The 27,637-nt window shown below is 53.9% G+C and overlaps 1 protein-coding gene across 1 annotated transcript; it reads left to right on the plus strand.

Moving 5' to 3' along the window:
* Positions 1–5,041: 5,041 nt before the first annotated feature.
* LOC137903979 (disco-interacting protein 2 homolog C-like) lies at positions 5,042–26,180 on the plus strand. Its single transcript, XM_068748151.1, is given in 39 exon segments — positions 5,042–5,120; positions 12,351–12,422; positions 12,891–12,995; positions 13,103–13,228; positions 13,767–14,063; positions 14,184–14,306; positions 14,652–14,798; positions 14,923–15,042; positions 16,096–16,260; positions 16,263–16,292; positions 16,806–16,897; positions 17,065–17,175; positions 17,853–17,976; positions 18,132–18,241; positions 18,557–18,659; positions 18,770–18,834; positions 19,061–19,154; positions 19,255–19,374; positions 19,827–19,941; positions 20,054–20,193; positions 20,274–20,410; positions 20,486–20,694; positions 20,819–20,933; positions 21,011–21,212; positions 21,316–21,416; positions 21,669–21,749; positions 21,850–21,973; positions 22,115–22,236; positions 22,319–22,430; positions 22,665–22,774; positions 22,971–23,101; positions 23,627–23,795; positions 24,292–24,462; positions 24,537–24,598; positions 24,696–24,753; positions 25,283–25,357; positions 25,447–25,621; positions 25,705–25,828; positions 25,928–26,180. Coding segments are annotated over 39 exon segments (4,869 nt in total).
* The last annotated feature ends 1,457 nt before the right edge of the window (positions 26,181–27,637 follow it).

Consider the following 27,637-nt stretch of genomic DNA (forward strand, 5'->3'; position numbering starts at 1 on the left):
GCTGCTGGGGGCCGACCCCTACAGCGCGGCCACGCCCCTGGGGGCCGCCCCCTACAGCGCGGCCACGCCCCTGGGGGCCGACCCCTACAGCAGGGCCACGCCCCTGGGGGGCCGCGTGTGGGACTGGCACGCAGAATGCACTCGGCCTGTAAGTGTTCACGCTACTCTGGAGGGAGCCTCAGTGACGGCGTTCACTCTGGCGTCTTCTGTCGGGGAGGGGGGGGGGCGGCGGCGCCGGGAGGGTTAGCATCCAGGCTAACTAGCATTAAGCCCTTCTTTTAAACGTGTAGACGCATCTTACAGCCTCCGGTTGTGCGGCGGGTTTATCTTTTAAAAGTAACGACCAGGAGATTCCAGGTGTCTCCGGGTGTCTCCGGCTGTCTCCGGCTGTCTCCGGTTGTCTCCGGCTGTCTCTGGCTGTCTCCAGTTGTCTCCGGGTGTCTCCGGCTGTCTCCGGTTGTCTCCGGGTGTCTCCGGCTGTCTCCGGCTGTCTCTGGCTGTCTCCAGTTGTCTCCGGGTGTCTCCGGGCTCTAATGGAACGCTGTTGTGCGTTTTGTCTCGTGCTTCCAGGCGCCTCTCGTTGCCCGGAGCCTGAACCCCGATGCCGAGGTGTGGCCCAACCCCGGCGTTAACCTGAGCGTCCACGCCCCCCCCGCGCCCCCCGCCTGCCTGCAGCCTCAGCCTCAGCAGCAATGGTCCCAGTTCTCCATCGACCTGAACGATCAGGAAGGTCTGCTGGAGCTCCACGCCTGTCGTTGTCGTCGTCGTTGTTCTTTGGGTGAATCTTCCTGCTCGGGGTCATTTCTAGGGTACATTTCCGAGTACATGTCCAGTATGGATCTGGCTGAGGCGGAGACCGACACCCCCGCGGCCTGGCCCCCGACCGACGGAGCAGAGTCTCCGGAGCAGCCGGTCTCAGGTACCCGGCGGTGAAACAAACCTTTTTATTCTGTGTTGTGATCCTGACTTCCTTCCTGATTTCAGATGAGCTCCGGCAGCAGCTGAAAACCGTTTTGGAGTCGTACCTGAGCAGGTAAGAGTGACGTCACCCCCCCCCCCCCCCGGTAGCGAGCGGGCTTCCTCTTCAGCAGGGACTCTGCTCCGCCTCCCCGCAGGGAGCACCTGGTCACCGACCTGTACCTCGTCTCCCAAATGGACTGCGACCAGTACATCGCCATCGACACGCTGGCCGGCCTGGAGCAGATCCGGAGCCTCGGCACGAGCCCGGACGCCGTCGCCGACGCCTTGAGATGTTGGTCTTTCTGTTTCTGGAGCCGTGAAGGCGTTTCATTTTGGTCTGATTGGTCTGTTGCGTTTTCCTCTCCTCTCCTCTCCTCTCATTGGCCGACAGCCCTGCCGCTGGTCCAGGTGTCTCCGTGCGGGACGAGGGTGCGTCCCGTCCAGAGTCGGTGCGTCGTCATCCTGCGCGAGATCCCCCACAGCACGCCTCAGGAGGCAAGAGGCCCCGCGCGCTGCTCTCCTGCTCCCAGTCCCAGTCCTAATCCTAATCCCGGTCCCCCGTCCTACTTCTGTCCTGCAGGACGTGGAGGCTCTCTTCGAGGGGGACGGCCTGCCCGAGTTCCTGAGCTGCGAGTTCGTGAACAACGATAACTGGTTCGTCACGTTCAAGTCGGAGGCCGACGCGCAGCAGGTAGAGTCTGTCCCGTCCGGGGGATGCTTTCTAATCCCTGACGTAATCCCGTGACGTCCGGTGAGGAACGCCGCTGGTCTCTCCCCACCTCCAGGCCTACAAGTACCTCAGGGAGGAGGTCCGGGAGTTCAAGGGGAAGCCGGTCATGGTGAGGATCAAGGCCAAGACCATGGCCGTCACTTCCTACGGCCCGAAGAACGGCTACCGACCCCCCCGGCTGGATCCGGGCAACAACCCGTACGGCGACTTCGCCCCCGCCGGCCCCTACCGGCACGGCTGCGTGCACCACGTGCCCGAACAGTGGGCGTACGACATGTGGGCGTCGTCCGTGACCGGATTCGCCGAGGTGAGTCGATTTTATCTTCGAGGTTTGTCCGGCGGCTGGAAGACGTTTTTAGGGAGGGGGGGGGGGGGGGGGGCGTGTCCCGCCGAGCTCTCTGTGATCCGGCTGCTGTTGTCTTTGTCAGCATCCTCCGGCGATGATGAACGGCTTCATGAACGGAATCCCAGCGGCCTCCGGCTGGAATAAGTAGCCGCCATCGTTCTGTCTTCTGATTGATAGCCGCCGTGACAAAGACGCTTCCCGCCCGTCGGCTGCGGCTCGATGGCGAACGATCGCTCCGTAATTCGTGTCTTCCAGGAGGGGCTCTCGGTGGTCGAACCGCGGCGACGGATGGATGGATTTCTCTCACTCGGCGGAGTCGGGGCGCCACGCCTTTCCTCAGTCAAAGGGTCGATGGAGGTCGCGGGGCGGCGTGCACGGTCCGGGCGGGGGATGCTGGGGGGACCCCAACAAGCAAGACGTGTCGATCACTTCTGACTGGACAAGGTAGCGGCGCCGTCGGCCCCCACAAATCGTTCCCGAGACGCAGTCGGGACGTGTAAAAGGCGCCGGCGGGTGCTGCTCATCGCCGCTCTGCCGCTTCTGTCTGCTCCGAAGGAGAGGACACAACCAGAGGAGGAGAGGGACGCCGAGGCCGGGCTACAAGCACGCCAGGAGCACGCACGTGAGTCGCCGGCTAGCGCCGTTAGCGTTAGCTCGCTTCGCCGAGTCTGCGTTCTGACACGCTTGTGCGTTCGCTTAGAATCCACAAAGTCCTGCGCCTCCTCCTCAGCTGCCTCCTCTTGAGCTCGGCCCGCTGAGCTTCCCTCCTCTTCCCCCTGCGAACGCCGCCATGGCAACGGACGCTGCAGCCGGCGTCGCCGTCGAGGTGATGGGGTCGCCGTTCGTCCGAGCAGCGCGGCCGGAGAAGCGAAACGTTAACACGGACCCTGAACTTTCTCCTGTCCTGCAGAGCCCAGTCGGCGCCAGCCCAGTGATGTCACAAGAGCCGCAGCCAATCGCACGGCAGTGAGCATTTTCGCCGTCGCCGTATTTCACGTTGGTGCGTCGGCTGTCAGAGACGCGTTTGGTTCGGTTCGGTTCTGTTCTGTTTCTGCAGGAACGCGGAGGGTCCAGAAACGAGCAGCGATTCCTCCCCAGCAGAGTTCACACAGGAACAAATCGCGGTAAGACTTCTCAGCCGCAGCTCTGCGCCGTCGCGGCGTCCGGTTCTGGTTCCGTATCGGATCGTTCGGAGACTCTGACCCCCCCCCCGCCGTGTTCCCCGATTGTTCAGGAGTCCAAGAAGCTGAGCTACGCCCAGGTCTGCCAGGGGGCGTCGTCCAACGCGGCGGCGCCCGCTGACCACGCCCCTTCAGAGGCGGCGCCGGCCCCGCCCTACCCGGGTCATGCATCCAATGCAGCTGTGATGATGTCACAATGATTCTTCTGCGTAGAGGAAAATGAAACACGTGGGGATTTTTTTTTTTTTTTATCTTTTGGGGTCACAAAATGGAAATGTGTAAAGTCTGTGTCGGGAAGATCAGAGAGTTAAACATCAAAGCCTTCAGACGCGCTACATTTAGGTTCTGATTTCACTTAATTGAAGCTGATTGGAGTCTGGAGCCGCCAACAACCCGGGACGTTGACTCGACATTTCTGTTGGAAGGAATCTGTAAAGTTTGTTCTGCTACTCTGTTGGTTCTGTATCGGCCCGCCTTCATTTTGATTTAGATTTAGATTTAGAAGCTTCCCTACCTGTTCCGTGTGTTTGAAGGTTTCTGACTGTACAGGATTTTTCTGTTTTCCAAACAGTGTTATTTTTTTGTGAACGTGACTTTATTTTATTTTTCATGATACTTTTCAGGCTTTTTTTTTTATATATATATTTTCTGACATTTGCAGGATGCCAGTGATGAGCAGAGGTCCAGTGTGTGTTGTGATTACCTCCTGAAAAACACTGAATACTTTATCTTGGCATGATTTTTGTTTAATTTGTTTAATTCATTTTCATTAATTTTAACTTTGTGTTAGGCAAAAGTGATTTTTTTTTTCTGCGTTAAAGCTTAAGTCTCATTTGTGTAGGAACGAATTTAGCTGTCGTGAGGTCCAATGTTCTCGGCACGGCTGTATATTTCATGTTCTGGACTCTATTTGAATTGGATCGCACTCAGTTTGATGCTCTTTTGTTTAGTTTTAAAGCGTAAGACGGTTGTCAAAGCGAGAGTCGACGTTGTTGTGGCACGTGTTGATCGGTCTGTACAGATGTACATATTATTGGACTATTAAAGAAAGTGCCTTTAAATTGAACCGTTCTGATTTTTGCGACCCCTTCCCCCCGGTGTTTCTGTAGTTCCCTCTCCCGACCAGCAGGTGGCAGAAGGGTCGCGGATAATGCGGGTGCTGCGCTTGTTTACGCCTGAGGATGATTTGATTCCAGGGAAGCTGCGGGGCTTAATGAATGGGATGAATAATACTAACGAGATCTGCTGCATTAGAAGCAGAGATTGGAGCTCGTTTACGCGTCGGCGCCACATTAGGCTTGTAATACTGGATAAAATTAAAGGCGTTTAAAAAGCAGCGAGATGCGGGATTTCTCCGACAGACGGATTATTCGCGCTACTTGTGTAAAACTATATAAAATATGTATATAATAATTTTAATTAAAAGCGTATTTAATATAATGTAAGTGTAAAGTATTCGTAAACAGGTTTCTGTAGGCGTGGTTGCGGTAAATGGCGCCCCCTGTCTGTGATGACCGGCGCAGCCTCCTCCGTAGAGTCACGTGACACCAGCGGCAGAGAGCTGCGCGAGCGTCATCATCATCATCATCATCATTACCGACAGCACCGCAAAGGCAGCGCAGCGACTCCACCGGGGTCTCCAACGATCCGCGGGACCGGGCGTCACGGCGGAGCGCCGCTGAACGCGACACCCAGATTTTTAGCCTCTTTTGTTCTCCGTCGACGCCGCGCAGCTTTTACCGGAGGAGGAGGAGCAGCGGCGGCGGCGGCGGCCGGAGGAGGAGGAGCAGCGGCGGCGGCGGTGCTTTCTACGGGGCGAGCCGAATGGCGGACCGGGAGGCGTCGCCGATCCCGCTGGAGATCCGAGCCCGGCTGGCGGAGCTGGAGCTGGAGCTGTCAGAGGGTAAGAAGGGCGAAAATACCCCCCCCCCCCCCCCCCCCGTTATCTCATCACCCCCACCATCATCATTCACATCCGCACCGCGAGCCTTGTCTACTGACGGAATCTCACCCTTCACCCCCCCCCTCCTCCTCCTCCTCCTCCTCCGGCCGCTCCTCCCATCCAGATGTTTGTCAGCCGGCCCGGCCAGCTCTCCGTGGCCGGGCCGGGGTGCGGGCGGAGCGGGGAGCTCACTGCGGGACTCGGCCTCTTTGCTCTTTGTCTCCACGGCGGTGTCGTTTGTGAGAGAAACACCCCCCCCCCCCCCCCCCCCCCACCGGGGGGCCGTTCGCCCGTTCTTTGACCTTGAGGTGTTGACACAATCAGCCGAGACTATACCTGTGTGTGCGTGTGCGTGTGCGTGATGCAACGCTGCGTGACGGAGGGGCATTGGCCCTGATCTCAGCCTCCTGTCTCTGGTTGTTTTTTGCCTGAGGAAGAGGAGGATGATACCCCCCCCCCCCCCCCCCAGTAGCATATATACAATAAATACTCTTTCTAAATCCCAGCAGTCCACCCTGCTGTTATTAGCCCCCCCACCGAGGGGCAACGGGGCATTTCTTCCTTGTATAATGGGGGCAGCATCTTTTATTCATGCAGATGGATGCACGTCGGATGTCGGCCACCCTGTTGCCTCATAGATGTCCATTTGTTGTGGCTCCAGTGAAGGTGCATCTACCCCGAGCAAACGAGGGGGGGGGGGGGGGTATTTATGCGGCTTTGCAGCGAAGATCAGATGTCGATTCAGTTTTATTCATTTATCATTTCTGTCAGGTCTGCAAAAAATCTGCAGTGAAACCTGCTTCTGTAAAAAAAAACACAGGGGTGGCGTGGAACGTCTCCGGGGTGGCTTTGAATGTCTCCGGGGTGGCTTGGAATGTCTCAGGGGTGGCGTGGAACGTCTGCGGGGTGGCGTGGAACGTCTCCGGGGTGGCGTGGAACGTCTCCGGGGTGGCGTGGAACGTCTCCGGGGTGGCGGGGAACGTCTCAGGGGTGGCTTGGAACGTCTCAGGGGTGGCTTTGAATGTCTCCGGGGTGGCGTGGAATGTCTCCGGGGTGGCTTGGAACGTCTCCGGGGTGGCGTGGAACGTCTCCGGGGTGCAGAACGACTCGCCGTGAAACGTGGAACCTGCAGCCTCGCATGAAAAACACCCGTCTACCCACCTTTTAAAAGCGGAATCAAGCGCCTCCGTTTGCATCTGATCAGCATCATCATTCATAAAAGGCTTTGTTTTCCCTCACTGCAGCGACACACACACACACACACACACACACACACACACACGCGCTGGGGTGGGAGCGTGGCAGCTGCAGCTCTTGAGTGTTTATCAGAGCAGAACCTGCTGCTGGCAGATGTTGTTCACGACGGAAACGTCAGACTGGCGCCGCTCCCTCAGGTGGGAAGACACAGGTGTGAAATGAGAGCAGAGGGCGAGGAGGATCACGCACGCACTTTGAATAGGCGATTGATTGATAATCCTGTTCAGTATCGCAGACTAATTAAATCACTTTGCTTTGTCCTTTGCGGATGACGAGACAGAAAACTCCGTTTGGAGCCGAGACTATGTGCCGATCGATCGATTGGAAGGCAGGAAGTGTGTGTAATTATAGCATTTGAACGTTTGAACTACAAATCCCACTTTGTTTTATGACAGTGTGTCTTTTGGGATTATCGGTCAGACAAAACGAGCATCTTAAAACCGTCATTTTGAGCTGCAGCTGCATGTAATCGACTTTTGATTGACTAGCCGATTAATGGGGGGAATGATTAGCTTCACCCCCCCCTAATGGAGGGGGGGGGGTTGTCTTCGTGAGGACGAAGCGACGCTCCGCCTGTTCGGTAGATAAACCCATGCGATCCGCCCGGCTCCCTGTCCCTCGCCTCGTCTCTGCGGTGTTGCTCTGACCTCCGGGCGTCCATTTTGCCCGGCGCTCTTATGCAGAGCGACTTGCAGATGGGACAAACTTGGATGTCATCTTTAACGGGAAAGACTGTCCCAGGTTTGAGGAAACCAACTCCAGCGGCGAGACTAGACGCCCCCCCCCCCCCACCCACCCCCCACCCCTGGACCGCGAAGCAACCCTTAAGGCCTTTTACGGGATGAAGCTGTGGGAGCTTTTGTTGCCTTCAACATCCTCTGGAGACTTCTTTGTCCGTCGAGCTAGGATTCGTGCGAGGCGTCTCCTCGGTCTTGAATCTGTCAAACCGGATCGAGACTGAACTGCCGGACCGGCAGGAACAAAGAGAAACAGATTTGGAACAAGGGATTGTCCACTCATGCATTTTTAATCGCCCCGAGCGCTGCCCAGGTGTGAAACCGACGGCACGAGTCTCTCCTCTGCTAAATATTTCACGTCATGGAGACGCTGCCCTTCCTCCGGACCGGATGGGGGTTGCTGGTGCTCCTCCAGATTCTCCTGGATTTGGGATAATGCGTGGTTTGCGAGTGCCTTTATTCCCTGGCGGTTTGGGGTTCCTGTGACCCGTCGGGTGTGTTTCAGGTTAGCGTAGCCTCGTTTCTCTACTGCTGCTAGAATCGTGCACCTTACATCTGGAGGAAATGCATGGTTTAGCACGCTCGATGTTCTTTATGTTGCTAACCACCCTGTAAGCATACTATCTGGGGGGGCTGTGCTAGTTAGCCTACAGCACGGCAAGCATAACTGGTCAAAAATTAGACGAGTGTCTCTAAAATCAGATTTTTTTATGACATCTTTAAATCCAAAACATAATTTTAATCATGTAATCACAAAAAAAAATCACTTTCACAGCATTCAAAGAAGATTTTTACGCTAAATTATTAATGGAAACATCATAGAAAATGGCGGATGTCAGAGGGTTAACGAGTAACGACGGTGAGGGTTCAAGAAGATTAACAGTAAGCCGTCAGGGTCAATAAAGTTTTCAATAGAATGCATCAGATCGATTAATAAAGGCGGCTTCTCCAGACTGCAGGAAAGGCTAACAGCGAACAACGAAATGTGTTGCTGTCGGCATAAAACCCTTTACACTTTTATCCTCCTTGAAAATTAAATTACAGAATGAATTAACATGCAGATGTAAAGAAGAGTTTTCACGTCTCATGTTTAGTGTCGCATCTATTTGATAATATTGTGACATCACAAGTATCTCTCATCATCTCGCGTTTGTCAAACGAGTTAATTTACACTTCGAGCAAAGAATGCGAAAAAAAAAAAAACAAGTGTTGAAAATTCGAACGTCGGAATAAGAAGGAAGAGATTTCTGAATGGAAGGGATTTAAAAAGCAAGATTGTGTGTTTGCAGTGTAAAAAGTGTGCACATTTACAATGACAATAAAAGCTAAACTTATATGTGATCTAAAACCATAAATATAAAGACCATGCGTCGGTTGAATCTTCTGTTCTTCTATTCCTCGCTGTGGACATGGAAGAAACATGTTAGAAAAGTAGCAAATATAAAAAAAGCAAAGCATTTGTATAATGCTATTTCAGACTGTGGCTAACAACTGTTAGCCATACAATCAAAATGTAGAAAGAAAAAGCAGATAATAGAGCTCCTTATAAATAATATCCAACCACCCATCCAATCCTGAAAAAAACCGAAAACCAAGAGTTTTGTTCAATGGAAAGTGTGAATTTCAGAAACCGTTTTCCTCTGTCGGTTTTAATTTTACAGTTTAGGTCTGTAATTAGGAGGGTAGAGTTCAGGGAGAGGTGGAGGCAGCGGCGCCACCTGTGCTCAGATGGTGAACAGATTAGGTACTCCACTGAAAATTGAATCTAATTGTGATAATTGATGAACCATTAGTGTCATTTATTGAGTGAAAACACCAAACACCGTCTGAGAGAGCCTTGCAGAGCTGGAACCTGGAACTTTATTATTGTTCTCAAGTTACGCAATGATTTTTGTGAAACTGGATCATATTGAATGAAATTTAATTTTCTGCTCTTGTTATTGCTGGAACTCTTTGTGATTGGCTCAGTTTCTTGATTACCTTCTCTCTGGAGTAACTGCGAATTGCTGCAAGCGCTAGCCAGCGTAGCTTCCTCCCTGGATTGACAGGCAGCTGGTGGACAGTCATCCATCTCCTGGCTAGCCGTGCGGCCGTCGTTAGCGGACCTATTAGCCGACTCGGCCCCCGGGGTTCCCGGAGGCAGGAACAGCGACTGAACCAACATTGGTGCTGTTTTTGGGCCTTGCTAGGCTAGTTAGCATTCAGCCAACCAGTTAGCAGACCTCCCAGTCAAATGCTGTTGTTGCTCTTCATTTGTTTTTGATAAATTGATTTATTTTTGGGGTTTTTAAGTGTAATTACATAATTTATTAATGATTTTTCAGAAGCATAATCACGTTTTTAGCTTCTGAAATGTATGTATTTCCTTTACTCTGTTTCGTGGTTGTGAACTTAAAAAAAAAAAGACTTTTAAAGATGCCAACTTGGCGCTATCTGTTAGCCTGAACTGGGTGGCCATTTTTTTTCCATCTCTTATCATTTTACAGATGAAATAAGAAATATCATCTGCAGATAAACAGATTAAAATAACTATTATCTGAAGCTTTAATTGTTGGGTTAATTAATAACAGAATGTGAAGATAATTGTCTCAATGCGACCAATGACGTTTCTACTTGTGACTGCTAACTGTGTGTGTGTGTGTGTGTGTGTGTGTGTGTGTGTGTGTGTTGCCGCTGGCTCTGCTGTGGACTCGTTGTTGAGCCAGTGGACCCCCACGGTCCACACGGGTTTTTGCATGTGAGTGTGTGGACCCAAGGTCCAAATGCATGACGCATGCTTCAGGCGTGTGTGTGTGTGTGTGTCTGTGTGTGTGTGCGCTTGCATGTGCGTGTGTGTGCGCCTGCTGGATGGAGATTCGGTTACCATGGTGGCTTCGTGGGTGGACTGCCCATTTTTATTGATGCGATAAGGAAGAGGGGGAGATCAAATAAAAGCAGGATGGATGAGGAAGAAGACAGAAGGAACGAGTGATGTGAGATCAAACGAGAGATGGATGGATGGAATGGACAGAAAGATGGAGGATGGGTGCAGCAGTCTGTGTGTTTTCTTTCTAATGCACATAACGGAATGATTATTTTAAATCACAGGAAGTAAGATTTGCGATCGAAAGTCTTCTTGATTGTAAATGAGCGATAAATGGCCTTTGACGGATCTGGAACGTAATCTGTAAATCAGTCCTGCAGAATGAAAGGAGGAGGAAATAGAGCCGTCTGGTTTTGTTGGACTAAAGTGACGGATGTCTTTGAGGGTTGAGCTGCCGGTTGGTTGAAACCAGTTGAATCAAGTTGTTCTGTCGGAAACAAGCCGTTTCTTTCCTGCTGAAAGCTGCTCGGCGAATATCCGAGGCTGAACTCCAAGATAAAGCTGAGGAGGCGAAATCAGAAAAATCCGGACTGACGTTTTTAAGACGGATGACATCACAGATGTGATTTGAACCCGCCAAAATTAGTTTCGGCGTTTTTTTGGAAACACAATCTCAGCGGGCCTGCAGTCGGCTGCTATCGATTCTCTCTCAGCCGTGTGCCATTAAAGCCGCCTCATGGAGCAGGGAGGAGAGGGAGGAAAGTAATGAGTCTGCCAATACAGACCGGTATGACACACACACACACACACACACACACACACACAATCATATGCACTCACCCTGGCAGGTGTCATTAGCCCACTTCTCGCATCTCAACCTCCAAATCCAAGATGGCTGTCTCCAGCCTGCTCCCGGAGAACCGTTGCCAGGCAACTCCCTCCCTGCTCTGCAGCGCTGCAAGTGGAAGATGGCGTCTCCCCGTGGACCGTGTGTGTGTGTGTGTGTGTGTAGGTGTGTGTGTAAAGAGAGAGAGCGCGAGAAGAGCATGAAAGTTACGAAGCAGTGGTGGCTCTATAACACACACACACACACACACACACGAGCAGATTGGATGTTGTGTCCGTTCTCTACGGTGAAGACTTGTACTTGTTCTATCAATCGATCGATCGGTGGATCCTCCTCTGTGTTGTTTTCACATTTTTACTTTGGGGGGTGTCCGGTGGCCCCCTGGTGTTCAGGCTTGGCCCACTCTCCGTCGGTGTTCGGCTTCCTGTCGTTGGCTCGTTGAACGTTTCAGTGGCAATCGAGTTGGGATCAATAATCAGCGTTTAAGGACATTTAATGGTGGCCGCTGTGATAAAACTACGTTCCGTGTGACGTCATCATGAGTTTTCTTTTCGGAGGAGAACTTCCCTCCAGGGAACCGAGATGCTGACGCTCTGATTGGCTAAGGCAGTGATGACATCACGTAGGCTGTCGGCCACACTGGATGTTTTGTGCGTGACGGTATCTCTGGCTCGGGTTTAGGGTGATCAATCATCCGTGCGCTGCTACAGTTTAAAGTGTTCTTCGGTTTGATTTCTGGCTGCTCTATTTAAATGCGAAGCGCTAAAACGCCACATTTACATACCGGTTCCTCCTCACCTCCTGTGGGATCTCGGCGAGCTCTTCCACCGTTGCTTATCTTTCGCAGCACGTCGAGCCTCGCCCCGAGCTGTCATGGCGGTCGGTCCGTGCATCGCATTTCTCCATGGGGGTTATTTTTTTTATTGCCCCTGATCCTTTGTATGGAGGAGTCTGGAAATAGCCCCAAACGTGGAAGGAAAAGAAGTAAAACTGTGTTGAGAATAAAGTGTTTTATCTTCTTTGCCATCATTATTCATCACACCTTTTATTTCATGTTGTTTCAGTTTCTTATTCTTATATTTGATTAACACGAGGCTTGTATTTTACGTGTATAAATATGCAGTAAGCCTCCTTAAGCAAGCCTCGCTTGTTTGAAGGCTCAGTAGATAAATCAGTTCAGAGGAAACTGGCACTCAGAACAGCACTTCCCTCTGCCAGGACCCGACAGGCTCCAGTTTCAAGCCTTCAGAACCCATCAAACGTTCTAGACACGCTCACAGACCCCTCCCATCAAAATCCATAAATTATACCTTAGAAATAAACGTATTTTTGTGTAATCCGACTGAAAACCTAAAAAACATATCAAACCTCGCAGGGCGAGCCGATGATAACAATCAAATAATAATATATTTGCAGGCGCTAATCCTGATCTAATTCCAGTATTTAAGCAACATTAAGAGTATTCTGGCTAAATCAGGACCAGCCGCCCCCCCCCCGCCGCCGTCGCCGTCGGCGATCTCACTCTATCTATTTCTATTTGTTCGCAGGGGACATCACTCAGAAGGGTTATGAGAAGAAGAGGCTCAAGCTGATCAGGGCATATGTTCCACATGTCGGAGGTAATTTAGCGACCTCTGCCCCCCCCCCCCCCCCCCCCCCACACACACACGTCCCCATTACACAACTAGGGTATTGATCCGGTATCATGACGAATACGGTTGCACGGATCGATTGAGACTTCAGCCGCCGCCATTAGTGGATGTCCGTTAAGACTCCCCAGAGCTCAGCTTGGGCCTGCTCCTCTGAACGTGAATCTGAACATGCACGCACACGCACACGCACACACACACACACACACACACAACATTATTATCATTTTTTGATTTTATTTTTCACGATCTTTTTTTTCTGCCAAATCAAGTCATCCTCATGTTTGTGTTTCTTTTTTTGCACTGTTTTTATTGCTCCTGTCAAACATGTCTGTGCAATGTGTGTGTCTGTGTGTGTGTGTGTGTGTGTGTGTGTGTGCGCGTCCATATATGTGTGTGTCTGTCCGCCTGCGTGTCGGCCCGCTCTTGCCTCTTCAGGTATGGAGGGGCCCTTGTCTCATCGGGCCCCGCTCGGGCCTCCGTCTGCTGCCCGCTTCCACCGACGGCGGACGTCCGGCACCAGAGACGAGCGCTACAGATCAGGTAGAGAAGCCGCGGCGGCGGCGGCGGCGAATCCGATTGGAAACGTATCGATCAATTAGAGTCGATCTTTTATTAACGTAGCTGGAATCCTTCCGTCTCGCTCCTAGACGTCCACACCGAGGCGGTCCAGGCCATGTTGGCGCGACACGTGGAGAGGAAGGTGGCCGTGCCGATGCCTTCCAAGAGGCGCTCGCTGGTGGTGCAGACGTCCATGGACGCGTACACGCCTCCAGGTGACGGCACACACATCCGCGGCGGGATCAGCGGTTCCGGATCGCTCTAAGGGGCCGCCCTGCGCCCAGACAGGATGACCTCATAATGCTGCGTCGCCGCCTCTCGGATGTTTGTTAATGCTGAGAGAGAAGCGCGCTCATTTTACCAAAAGCTGCAAACATGCGCATTTTCCCAAGGCAATGCGACCCCCCTCCCCCCGTCAGATTTACAGTCCAAACCAACCACCGGCCGCTGAGGCGTTGCAGCCGCGGGCGACCGTAAGCCCGGCGTTCCGTGCCGAAGAGGAAACATTCTAATTATTGGCTGTTTGTGAATGTTGTCTGCTGTAATCGCAGGAAGTCGACCTTTACCTCGACTACGAGCTCCTCAGGGTGAATATAATCATGTGATAACATCGTTTGGGTGTTCGTAGAATCGCCATGAAGGAAAGCTAATAGCGCTGCTAATCTGCTTTTTGACCTTCGCCGACGTCCTTAAACGGAAACAACATTTCTGTGAAGCTGCACGGTCGACCTTTCCTCCGTGTCTCCCGCCCAGGCCTGTCGCCGCTGTGTTCAGACTCCTCATCGGGCTCCGAGGAGGAGGCGGGCCCAGGCGACGACATGTCGGGCATGGAGCACTGGATGAGCCGCCCCTCCCAGTTAGGCCCCGCCCACCTGGGCTCCACCTCCTCCTCGTCCTCGTCCACGCAAAGCGGCGGCAGCGGCAACGCCGGGCGGCTGGCCGACTCGCTGGCGCACACGCACATCTCGCACCTGGTGCACACGCACCTGGCGCACACGCACCTGGGCCCGGCGCACCATCAGCAGAGCCACCTGTCGCAGTCGCACCACGGTAAGAACGGACCGGTTCTGGTCTCACTGAGATGATGGCGTCTGAAGAGTTGCTTGTTTTTCTATCATCAGATTTAAACGTTCTTTTTTTTTTTTTTTTGCTCCGTGAATTTGCTCGCAGGTATCGGCCACCTGTCTCTGAAGAGGAAAGGCGCTCTGAGCATCGCCGAGAACGGAGGCTCCCTGCGGCGCTCCTGTGAGTTTGGGTCCGACATGCTGTGGCCCCCGCCGCTAGAGTCCGACGGTAGGTCCCGCCCCCCGAGGGCAACCGATTCGTGCTTTAATCAAATGTCAAGAAATAGAAGCTTCAATTATTGGAATATAAATGCGTCTGATTTTCTGTTGAATGCTGTTTTTTTACGTTTGAAAAGTCTGATAATCGAATTAGAGCCGATAATTCTGTCTGATCATGACTTTGTGCCGAGGTCTTAAACATTTGCGCCATAAAAGGTGCTTTTATCTCATTCTGGGCGAACAATGGGCGTATTGTTCGGTGTGGAAGAGACGTTCCCGCCGTCCTCGACCTCGTTCGCTCCCGAATGCGTCGTCACGTCGAGCAAACGATCGTCTGTCCTTCTGCCTGCCTCAGAGAATCACTCCGCCCCTCCGGATGTGACGGGCTACTCGTCAGACTCGCCCCACTCCCACACTGAGCGCCACCACATGTCTAACATGGGAACCATTGCCCGGAATACGCAGAAGTACGGCAACGCGGAGCGCATGGAGACGGGCGAAGGTAGGGATCGGCTTCCCGCCGGAGGCTCTGAGGGGAGATGGGATAAAACCTCAATCGGGAGGCGGGCTCACGTTTGGGTTCGTGCCACGCCCCTGGATGAGCAGGTGTGTTTGTGTTGTTCCAGGTGTGCCAGTGAGCAGTCGGGTGTCGGCTAAAATCCAGCAGCTGGTCACCACGCTGAAGCAGCCTCGCCGGCCTCCTCTTCGAGAGTTCTTCGTCGACGACTTCGATGAACTCCTGGAGGGTCAGAAAGCGTTCCATTCAGGCAGGTTTTCCTTCTGCTCTTCACCGCCATCGCTCCGTGCGTCTCCACACGCCATACCAAAGGAGCACAAACTCATAGTTCCTTTAATGAATCGCGCCTCTTTTCACCTCATCCCATCAAAATGTTAAATAATATCCGGGCGAAATTAACCCGGAAGGACTTCCTGGAAGGACTTCCTGGATAGTTCATCCTGGTAGTTCATGCTTGCTTCTGCCCTCGTGGCGCTCTGCCTTATCCCTCCCAAATCAGCGCGGCGGAGAGTGAGAAAGAGACTGGGCGGGGACAGTGGAGCCTGCTGGTGGATACCGGATGGGGGGGGGGGGTGTGGGGGGGTTGGTTGGATAAAGCAAAGCATCATCAGCGGTGATGGTCGGAGCCGGGATTTTGGAGCTCAGCTGGAAACTGAGAGAGAGTGACAAATGTAAAAGATGTGTGGGATGGGGGGGGGGGTTGATAACATCTTTATTATTCGTGTGCTGACGCTAAAGTTCTGGTTCTGAAATGCGAAGGTAGAATGTGTGAGGATGAGGATGAGGTAACGTCCCGATGACCTTTGTTTTCTGGAACGCGCGTAGGCGTCAGGGCGAGGAACGGCGTCCAGACACTCACATGGAACCGATCACCGGCACCAGATGAGGAGCGGACCCGGTTCCTATGGAACACAAAGTTCTGCAGCGAGCCTTTGGAGGAATCTGACACCTCTGGCTGGGCCTCCGGTCTTTGTCTCCTTACTTCTCGTCTGCTCCTGTTTTTTAGATTCGTTTAGGAGACTTTGTGTTTAAACAGTTGGGATAACGAACACAGAAGGTTACGTCGGGGTCGCGGCTCAAGGTCGATCCTCCTCCCAGCCGTCCTCCATTCAGAGCGGAGTCCTTTGAAGCGTTTTACACACGCTCACACTTAGTCCGTGTTAATAACAAGCGCTCCTAATTAACCGCGTGCGTCCCGAAGTGTCTCTCCAGCTCCTTTAGCGTAAAGGCCGGACGTTAGCGAGCCGAAACGGATGAACTCATCCGTCTTCCTCGTCTCCAGTCCAGCAGCCGGACCCGAACCAGCCGCGGCCGGAGGGGGCGGAGATGATGCCCGTGCGGGGGGAAGCCCTGGGGGTGGTGACGAACTGGCCTCCGTCGCTGGAGGCTGCGCTCCAGCGCTGGGGAACCATCTCCCCTAAAGCGCCCTGCCTCACCAGCCTGGACACGGCGGGAAGCCCCTCTACGTGCTCACATACGGTAACCGGAGCCCGGGCGCTGTCCTCTAGCGGGACCCGCTGATCTGGATGGATGGACTTTGTGTCTCCCTGAAACGTTATTTGATTCATGCTTTTAACTTTAACAAACGTCTTATTTTTTAAAGCCTTGTTTCTTCGTGCACCTCCAGGAGCGGATTAGTTATTTTAAGTATAGCCCATGATAAAATCAATGGATTCTCCCAGGACCGCTCCGGACTCTATGATGTCTCACTTTAGGCTGTTTTTTTTTTTTTTTCTTCAGTCTGAAATCGATTTTGTGTCCTCGAAATAGAAATCCCGAGAACACACACTCATGTCCTCCCTTCCTGTCTCCTGTGTCCTGTCTCCTGTCTCCTGTGTCCTCTGCCCTGTCTCCTGTCTCCTGTGTCCTGTCTCCTGTGTCCTGTGTCCTGTCTCCTGTCTCCTGTGCCCTGTCTCCTGTCTCCTGTCTCCTGTGTCCTGTCTCCTGTCTCCTGTGCCCTGTGTCCTGTCTCCTGTGTCCTGCTCCCTGCAGGAAAGCTGTGGTCTCGCAGCATCAAGCTCGCCTATAACATCCTCCACAAGCTGGGCAGCAAGCAGGAGCCCATGGTGCGACCGGGCGATCGGGTGAGTCACAATAAGTCCACGGCAAAATTAGAGTTTTAATTTGAAATGCGTCCACCTGATTTAAAGGAACAGCGTTACAATAACCCCCCAAACAAGTAGAACTATTCCTTTAACGTTTAAACAATTGCTTTAAACTCTTGACTCTCTATCCCGTCGTCTCCCCTCAGGTGGCGTTGGTGTTCCCTAACAACGACCCCGTGGCCTTCATGGTGGCGTTCTACGGCTGCCTGCTGGCCGAGGTGGTCCCCGTTCCTATCGAGGTCCCCCTGAGTCGCAAGGTGCGTCGTAACCTTTAGAACCTGCTTTAGTTCCACGGCAGGCTCTCTCGCTGCCGCTCTCCCGTCCTTGTCCTTACGTTTTCAGTTTGACATCATTCCAGGGGACGATTTAGAAGTCTAATCCTCTCTCTCTCTCTCTCTCTCGGCCACGTCTGTCTTTCGCCCGAGACGCCGGCGCTTCGAGCTCCTGCTGCGTTTGGTTTCCGTTCTCTTTGTGTGAGGCGGGTGCTTTTGGATAAGAAACAAGCGCTCCTGCTGCCCCCGCCGTCACACGCAGAAATGCCGCCATCCGGATCTTGGACGTTTTATTTAGGAACCATCTTCAGCTAAAACCATGAATTTTATGACTTTATTTTCTCACCCCCCCGTTTGGGGACTCCGTGAGACGTGGCTGCTTGCCTCTGCAGCATCGTCAGCATCGGGTCGTCATGGTTACACTCTAATTACTGCTGCAGCAGAAAGCACTGTTCGCTGCACGTTGAACCCCCCCCATTCTTTTCCAATAAAAATCATGTTTGGGCGGAGAAAGGAGCGGCAGCGACGCCCCAAACATCTCGACTGCGTCCAGTCAAGACTCTTCCTGCATCTGCATTCAAATCCATTCAATATATTATCATGAGTCTGAGTGACAGAGAGAACAACAGCACCCCCCCCCCCCCTCTCATATCGTCCAATAGGATGCCGGCAGTCAACAAATCGGATTCCTGTTGGGCAGCTGCGGCGTTACCGTGGCGCTGACCAGCGACGCCTGCCACAAGGGCCTGCCGAAGAGCGCGACGGGAGAGATCCCACAGTTCAAAGGTCGGAGCGGCCTGAACGGTCTCTGTGGGAGGGAGTGGGGGGGGGGGGTCACATGAAGACACTACTAGTGGAGTTAGAGGAAGACCATGAGGAAGATAACGTTAAAACAAGTTTGCGTTTTGGTTTCGGAGCTTTTACCGAAACGTCTTTTTCAGGGTGGCCGAAGTTGCTGTGGTTTGTGACCGAGTCGAAGCACCTGTCCAAGCCCCCCAGGGATTGGTTCCCTCACATCAAGGACGCCAACAACGACACGGCGTACATCGAGGTGAGCTCAGCGTCGCCCCAGCGTCGTGAACGTGTAGATCGCATACATCTATACATTTATACAAATGCTAACTGAAGCATTCTGAACGTTTGACTTGTTAAAAACTCTCATTTAAAATAGATCAATCAAAAACTGAGCATTGCTGGATTGATCGTTTAACCTTGATCTCCTGGGGTCGTGTTCGATCGCAGTTATTGATTCCTTAGTTGTAACTTTGAGATCTTCCTGAACATTTTGAAACAAACAGTTGACCTAAAACAGAGCCCAGAGGCGCCTCGCCGCTCGTTGCTGATTCCGCCATCTGTTGTCTCTCAGTATAAAACCTGCAAGGACGGCAGCGTGCTGGGCGTCACGGTAACGAGGATCGCTCTGCTCACACACTGCCAGGCTCTGACCCAGTCCTGCAGCTACACAGAGGGTAGGCCAACGCGCACGCACACACACACACACACACACACACACACACACTCCAGGTCTCCAGGTCAACATTTTGCTGTTTAACCCTTCCCTCGCTCCCTCTTTCTGCAGCGGAGACCATAGTGAACGTGCTGGACTTTAAGAAGGACGTGGGCCTGTGGCACGGCATCCTGACGGTAAGACCCGCCCCTTAGAGGTCGGAGGTCATGATCTTAATTTCCTGTTTTCTTCTCGCCTCTCCAATCCAAAGAAATAAAGAGAAGATCAGTCAGTGCATCTGTTTGAATATTTAATGACCAGATCCAGATGATAATAATAATAATAAACTAAAGTTGGTTCAGTTTAAAAACGTAAGTGCACGTTTAGAAATAGAACAATGAAAAGCTGCTGTGTGTTGTGCAGAGTGTGATGAACATGATGCACGTGATCAGCGTGCCCTACTCCCTGATGAAGGTCAACCCTCTGTCGTGGATCCAGAAAGTGTGCCAGTACAAAGGTCGGCCACGCACACGCACACGCACACGCACACGCACACGCCACCCCGCCCGTCAGGTCCCGCGAGGCGCTAACGTGACCCGTCTGTCTCTCTGCTGCAGCCAAGGTGTCCTGCGTGAAGTCCCGGGACATGCACTGGGCCCTGGTGGCCCACAAAGAGCAGAAGGACATCAACCTGAGCTCGCTGCGCATGCTGCTGGTGGCCGACGGATCCAACCCGTGTAAGGTCACGCCCCCCCCCCCCCCGCGTTCCCGCTTAGCGGAGTTCAGAGAGGTGCGTTTTAAACAGAGGATGCCAGGGAGGCGGATCGACTCTCACGGGACGCCGTGAATCTGGGTCGCTCCCCCCCCCCGAGCCCAAAGATTAAAAAGAAAAGTGTTATTTATAAAGTGTGGCACAAATCGGTTACTTCCCTCCATGTCTGTCTGGAACGTTAATGTCATCGGTTCAAGCACGAACATCTGCCGAGCGCTGCCTGAGGGGGGGTTTCTGCCCGGGGAGTGAACCTCTGGGGGGGGATCCTGCACGCTGCTGTTGTGTTCCAGAACAGCCGTGTTTTGCTTTCGTTCCTCCGAGCGCCGCGCCGCTTCCGTCCTCTGCTGGCGGTCTGCGTTGGTCTGATCCGGGCTTCGTGATGCGTTCAGGTTCCGTCTGAAATCTCGTGTCCGACAGGGTCCATCTCCTCCTGCGACGCCTTCCTGAACGTCTTTCAGACTAAAGGCCTGCGGGCCGACGTCATCTGTCCCTGCGCCAGCTCCCCGGAGGCCCTGACGGTCGCCATCAGGAGGTACGTGCAGCCCGACGGCGCCTCACGCAGACACACCTATGCAAACGCACCCGGAACAGATAGACAAACTCGCACAAACCTGTGTGTGTGTGTGTGTGCGTCCCGCGTTCAGGCCCGTGGAGGACAGCAGTCAGCCTCCCGGTCGGGGCGTCCTGTCCATGCAGGGCCTGACCTACGGGGTCGTCAGGGTGGACACGGAGGAGCGCCTGTCGGTGCTCACCGTACAGGACGTCGGTACCGTCACACCAGGAGGTACGTCAGTGTGTGTGTGTGTGTTGGAAACCGACCGCCGTACCTCTGGACAGTTACCTGCTCGTCTCCGCCCACCTCAGGCCTGGCGTGCGTGGTGAAGCCGGAAGGAATCCCTCAGCTCTGCCAGACGGACGAGATCGGGGAGCTCTGCGTCTGCTCCGTCGCCACCGGCACCTCCTACTACGGCCTGACGGGCATGACCAAGAACACGTTTGAGGTGCGTAGTGCGTCTTCCTTCACACGTTACCCACGCGCGGCGGCGTCATCGCGCTCCGGCTGGTTTTTCCCGCAGGTTTTCCCCGTGAGCGCCGGCGGGGGGCTGATCAGCGAGTACGCCTTCGTGCGGACCGGCTTGCTGGGCTTCATCGGCCCCGGCGGCCTCGTCTTCATCACGGGCAAGATGGACGGGCTCATCATGGTGAGCGGACGGAGGCACAACGCCGACGACATCGTCGCCACGGCGCTGGCGGTGGAGCCGATGAAATTCGTCTACAGGGGCCGGTGAGCATTAGCCACATGCTAGCGCGACGCCAGCTGTCGATGAGCCGAGGGCGGGCTCTCGGGGCTGACGCTCCGCCTCCGAGGGCGGGCTCTCAGGGCTGACGCTCCGCCTCCGTCCCTGCAGGATAGCGGTGTTCTCGGTGACCGTGCTGCGGGACGAGAGGATCGTGGTGGTCGCCGAGCAGCGACCCGACTCCACGGAGGAGGACAGCTTCCAGTGGATGAGCCGCGTGCTGCAGGTGGCGCCGCCGCGTCCAGCGTTAGGACGGGACATTGATTATTGATCAGTGATATTATTGGTACGCCCCACCCGCAGGCCATCGACAGCATCCACGGGGCGGGAGTGTTCTGCCTGGCCCTGGTCCCGGCCAACACTCTGCCCAAGACCCCCCTGGGGGGCATCCACCTGTCAGAGATCAAGCAGCTGTACCTGGAGGGGGGGCTCCATCCGTGCAACGTCCTCATGTGCCCCCACACCTGCGTCACCAACCTGCCCAAACCCCGGCAGAAACAGCCAGGTGGGAGCGTCGCACCTGGCGGAGTGTCGGCGACCGGTCCCGCTTTGTGGTTCTGAGTGTGTGTGTGTGTGTGTGCGTGTGTGTGTGTGTGTGCGCGCCGTAGAGATTGGCCCCGCCTCCGTGATGGTGGGGAATCTGGTGTCGGGGAAGAGGATCGCTCAGGCCAGCGGCAGAGATTTGGGACAGACCGACGACAACGATCAGGTAAAAACACGCCGGCGTGAGACCAGGTTCACGGTTACACCCCCAAACCCCCCCCCCAGGGGAGGAAAAGACGAGTCAGCGAGTTCAAAGGTGAACAATTAGGGTCAGGAGATTTGATTGGTCGCTTGTTATTAACCTTTTAGAGTCGGCGTCTCCAGAAGTTCTTCCAGATTTACGATCTTAAACTTTCTCACCGGACCCGTGGCGGTTTTAACTTCGAGGTAAAGACCGGGTCCCCGTGCTGTTTTTCAGTTCCTGTTCTTGTCGGAGGTTTTGCAGTGGCGAGCTCAGACCACGCCCGACCACGTCCTCTACACCCTGCTCAGCTCGCGGGTAAGCTCCGCCCACAGCCAAATCACATACCCGATGCGACGTTGGACCTAAACGTTGCCCCCCCCCCCCCTGTGCTGCCTCCGTCTGTCCCCTCCTCCAGGGGGCGGTGTCCAGCTCCCTCACCTGCCTGCAGCTGCATAAGAGGGCGGAGCGAGTGGCGGCCCTGCTGATGGAGAGGGGCGGCCTCCAGGAGGGGGACCACGTCGCCCTGGTCTACCCACCAGGTGGGCGATGGTGCATTTATTATTCACAGCAAACCTGCCAGGTGTCCGTTTAAAGGGGAACTCTCCCTGCGTGTGCGTGTGTGTGTGTGTGTGTGCGTGTGTGTGCGTGTGCGTGCGTGCGTGCGTGCGTGCGTCCTGCAGGCATCGACCTGATCGCAGCGTTCTACGGCAGCCTTTACGCCGGCTGTGTTCCCATCACGGTGCGGCCGCCTCACCCTCAGAACATCTCCACCACCCTGCCCACCGTCAAGATGATCGTGGAGGTCGGGCCTTTCTCCCGCTCCCGTGTGTTTCAGGCTAAACGCCGGCGCCGTTTTGGAGCTAACGCCCGACGTCTCTCTGCAGGTCAGCCACTCGGCCTGCGTGATGACCACGGCCGTCATCTGCAAGCTGCTGCGCTCCAAAGAGGCCACGGCCACGGTGGACATCAGGAACTGGCCGCCGGTCCTCGACACCGGTACGCCACGGGGTCGCATCTGAACTTTGACCCCTCGGCCCGGGAAAAGCAGATTAACATCAGAGGGAACGTTTTATTAGCTCGCATTCTTCGCTAGCTGCGCCGCGGGTTCATCGAGAGGTCAGCGTGTCTGAAATGAATGTGAAGCCGTAAAGCGTGTGTGTGTGTGTGTGTGTGCGTGTGTGTGTGTGTGTGTGTGTGTGTGTGTGTGTGTGTGTGTGCGTGTGTGTGCAGATGACCTGCCGAAGAAGAAGCCCCCGGCTCTGTATAAGCCCACCAACCCCGACGGTCTGGCCTACCTGGACTTCAGCGTGTCGACGACCGGCATGCTGGCCGGCGTTCAGGTCAGCTCGGCTCTCGTCCTCGGCCACTCTTGGAAAAAGTCTTTCCCTCCTTCCTCCCTTTCTTCATTCCGGAGGGAAATTCATCCGTCAGAGCGGCAGAAAAATATTCTCTGCAACCGCGGCGTGCTTCGCTCTCGCTGCAGGCGGACTTCCTAAGTTTAACCGTCCGTCTCTGTGTCGTCCTGTCTCTCTGCAGACGTCCCACAATGCAGTGGGAGCCTTCTGTCGCTCCGTGAAGCTGCAGTGTGAATTGTACCCGTCCAGAGAAGTGGCCATCTGCTTGGATCCGTACTGCGGCCTCGGCTTCGTCCTCTGGTGTCTCTGCAGGTTGGCGTCCTCCGTCCTGGATTGCTTCCGGTGTCCGTTTCCAATAGCAACAGTTAAAAAAAAACTCCATCGAACTTCAACGTCAGTGTTGGTTGGACCCTCCCAACCCTGCAGTCCAGCGTCTGCTGCTGGTGGAGAGAATCCGACGTTCATCCGTCAGATTTAAGAGTCAACCCCACGTGTCCGGAGACTTTTGGCCACATTCTTTCACCAGAAAAACAATCGTCGTAGTTCTCCATAGAGCGGCTTTAGTATAAAAGGTTTAATATATCTAATGCACGAGTAAAGCCGTTCCCGTTTATCGGTGAAACAGCCGGGAGTCTTCTCCGCTCCGGGTTCCAGATCTCGGGTCTGTTTAGTCTCAAATCCTCAGCTCGTAAATCGTGAACTTGGCGAGAGCAGATTTCTGCCGCTGGACGTCTTGCAGATAAAGCGGACGGCGAGCCCCCTTCACGGCGAGGATGCCTCGTCCCTCTGGGAGCGGCTGATCACGCCATGGCCTGTGTGTGTTGTGTTCCGCTGCAGCGTGTACTCGGGCCACCAGTCCATCCTCATCCCTCCGGTGGAGCTGGAGTCCAACCCGGCGCTGTGGCTGCTGGCCGTCAGCCAGCTGAGGGTGCGAGACACCTTCTGCTCCTACAGCGTCATGGAGCTCTGCACCAAAGGGCTCGGCCTGCAGACCGAGGCGCTCAAGGTCAGCCACACGCCGGCGCCGTTGTGTTTCTAAATCGTCTTCAATAATAATAATAATAATAATAATAAATAATAATAATAAACCCAGCTCGGATGGAGAGTTTTCCTAAGGCTCGCATCGGGACATCGAGGGGGACGGGATGTCACGTCGGATCCCGGGACCGCCCCCCCCAGATTTAATGTTCAGAGCGGATTAGCACTAATAAACTGCCAAACCGTCACTTTAAGTCGTAATCCGATCCTGATTGGTCGACATCGGCCCCATCAGACTCAAACCTGTGACTTAAAGTGAACCAGAGGGATATTGGTTCTAACAAAGCGGCCCGAGGCCGGGTCTGAGCCAGCGAGCCAGCGAGTCACCGACGCCTCTGATTGGTCGCCCGTGGGAGCTGCAGAGTTCATTTTAGTCTCCATGGCGACTGAAGGTTGGAACACGGTGGAAACCCGGACCCTCCCCTCCACCCCCTCCGCGTGACAGCGTCCCCCTTTCCTTCCAGGCTCGGGGGCTGGACCTGTCCCGGGTCCGGGCCTGCGTGGTGGTGGCGGAGGAGAGGCCCCGGATGTCGCTCACGCACTCCTTCTCCAAGCTGTTCAAGGATCTGGGGCTCCACCCCCGCTCCGTCAGCACGGCGTTCGGCTGCAGGGTGAACCTGGCCATCTGCCTGCAGGTGAAGCGCGCACCTGGTCACGGTGGGGGGGGGGGTCACTCCGCTGATCGCTGCTGTGTTCTGATTGGCTGCAGGGCACGTCGGGACCGGACCCCACCACCGTGTACGTGGACATGCGAGCGCTGCGACATGACAGGTACCGCCCCCCCCCCCCCCCCCCGTCCAGTCAGAGGCCTCCTTTCGCTTCCCTTCGCCGAACACGACGCCGACATTTCCACGCCTGTGTGTTTCAGGGTCCGGTTGGTGGAGAGAGGTTCTCCTCACAGTCTGCCCTTAATGGAGTCCGGAAAGGTGAGCGTAAAGGTCGTAAAGGTCGTAAAGGTCATCCGGCGCCACACAGTCAAAAGTAATCTCAGAACCGATTCGGTTCGTCATTGAACCTTGATTTCACTCGAGCGCACGACACTCCGAGCTATTTCTAGCTCCGCCCACATTCAGTGAGTCAAACCACAGCAGGTTTGTCTTCATGACGTCCCCCGCCCTGAATATCCCAGCTAAACTAGGAAAGGTTAAGATTATTGAATCATGTTGTTAGTCTAAAACAAATAATCCTGGAAAAAACGCATCCTGCAGTTTGAAGAGCGCTGATTTCACCGAGTCTATTCATAGACGGCAGATGTTGGGCCGATTTGAGTACAACTTTTTAGAAATACTCTTCTTGATATTTAATTAAACGTAAACGACGTCGCGGCCGATGTGGGACGGTCGTCCTTAAATTAAATGACGTCTTTTATATTCCACGTAAAGCCGTGGAGTCGCCGTGTTAAATGTTTCCAGCTGCAGAAACGTAACCATGGAAACTGATTCATTTGCTTTCCAGATCCTACCTGGGGTTCGTATCATCATCGCCAACCCAGAGACCAAAGGGCCGCTGGGGGACTCGCACCTCGGAGAGGTCGCCTCGCCCTCCGTGTTTTCCCATCGCTGGCGTGTAGAGTTGTTGTTGTTGTTTTTTAACGCTTTCTCTTCCGTCTCTCGCTGCAGATCTGGGTGACCAGCGCTCATAACGGCAGCGGCTACTACAGCGGTTACGGCGAGGAGGTCCTCCAGTCCGATCACTTTAGCTCCAGGCTCAGTTTCGGCGACACGCAGACGGTCTGGGCCAGAACGGGCTACCTGGGCTTCCTGCGCCGCACCGAGCTCACCGATGCTAACGGAGGTTAGTGTCCCGCCTGGGTGCCTTCCCTCGACTCTTTCTCTCCCGCCTGCCCCGACGCCGCCGCCTCCCTCTTTGTTTCCCAGAGAGGCACGACGCCCTGTTTGTCGTGGGCGCTGTGGAGGAGGCCATGGAGCTGAGGGGGATGAGGTACCATCCCATCGACATCGAGACCTCGGTCATCCGGGCCCACAAGAGCATCATGGAGTGGTGGGTCACGGTTAAAGGGAAATTCATGTGGATAATGTGCATGAGTTCTGCTGCCCCCTGCTGGCCCAGACAGAACGAGTCCTCCTGTCCCCGCCTCAGTGCCGTCTTCCCCTGGACCAACCTGCTGGTGGTGGTGGTGGAGCTGGAGGGCTCTGAGCAGGAGGCCCTCGACCTGGTTCCCATGGTGACCAAGGCGGTGCTGGAGGAGCACTACCTGATTGTGGGCGTCGTCGTGGTGACGGACATCGGCGTCATTCCCATCAACTCCCGCGGCGAGAAGCAGCGCATGCACCTCCGTGACGGCTTCTTACAAGACCAGCTGGACCCCATCTACGTGGCCTACAACATGTAGCGTGTGTGTGTGCGTGCGTGTGCGTGTGTGTGTGTGTGCGTGAGAGAGAGAGAGAGAACTAGCATGCGTTTGTATGCCGTCCATATCGCCGTTGTTCATTTATTTGCCCAAATCAAGATGTACTGTATTTTCAAACCTGCATATGTTGTGGTCTTAAGTCGTCTGTTTTCTTTCCTGTCGTGCCGCGTGATTGGCCGATTGCTGAGTGGCGGTAGGAGCGTCCAATCTGGTGACCCTTACCGGAAGCTCGTCACTGTAGAAAGCCTTAGGGGAGGGGGGGGGGGGGCACTTTGTGTGGGGCGACGCCGCCGGTTGGATTTAGGAGGTACCAGTGGAGAGAGACTAGAGACTGTATCCGACATCGTGTTTGACTGGCCCAATCAGAAAGCCCAGCTCTGTGGTATTATTTAAATTAGAACAGGGGCAGCCAGATTATTGTAAAAAAATATATAAATATTGTACATAGATATAATAATCTATATGGAGAGGTTCCTAAAACACAAAGATGTGTAGTAGCCCCTATATGCAGCTCTCTCCACCTGCACCGTGTGTGTGTGTGTGTGTGTGTGTGTGTGTGTGTGTGTGCGCGCGCGCGCGCGCGTGTGTTTATGTGCAACAGGGACATTTCTAAAAGTTTTAATGCGATGAACAAATACAACATTTTTATAAAGAGTAAAAACAGAAAAAGAGTTTAAACTAAATGAAAAAAAAGCACTGGAAGGATCCAAAGTACTGCTTTCAGTGTTCCGGGAGTGGAGGCGCCGCATCGATTCAGCTTCAGGGTTTTGACCTTTCTGACCTATACTTAGACAGGAAACACGTTTATCACCTTCATGCATCGTTTTTTCTTTAGACACGGCATCCTGTGAAATTAAAATGCATCGTCGTCGAGTGAAAAGTGAGTCGAGGAGAAAGGGAATGAATATTTAAAGGGGGTTTATGGGAGAATCAAAGGAAGCTGAACACTCCACAGACGTTTATTTATTTGTGCTTTGAAAGGACGTGACGCGTCTCTGATCGATCTTAGAACTGATTAACTGCAGCAACATCCGGAGGCCGTCGAGGTTTGCAGGAAAAAGCTCATTTTGTAGCAATAATGCCAAAAAGGACTTTCTTCACTGCTGAGATTCAAGTTTTAAAGAACGTTATCAGTTTTTGATATTTTATTTTATTGCTGGTTTAACTTTTAATCCTTTTGAACATGATTCGGCTCAGTAGATCAGACTCTTTTCTCTTTGGTGATTCCGTAGAAGGAAAGTTTCCTGCTGCCAAAACCTTTTAAAAAAACCAACTCCACGTCTAAACTTATTGGAAATGTCATAAATATTCTGTTTATTTTTATTTACCTCGACCATCCGGAGCGAGATGTTATTAAATACTTCTCTCCATATCCGCCTCAGCAGACTTCTATACATTAAAATGATAGAAGTAACCATGGCAACTTGTTAGCACAGAAA

The sequence above is a fragment of the Brachionichthys hirsutus genome, chromosome 14, assembly GCF_040956055.1.
Source record: "Brachionichthys hirsutus isolate HB-005 chromosome 14, CSIRO-AGI_Bhir_v1, whole genome shotgun sequence".
Lineage (NCBI taxonomy): Eukaryota > Metazoa > Chordata > Actinopteri > Lophiiformes > Brachionichthyidae > Brachionichthys > Brachionichthys hirsutus.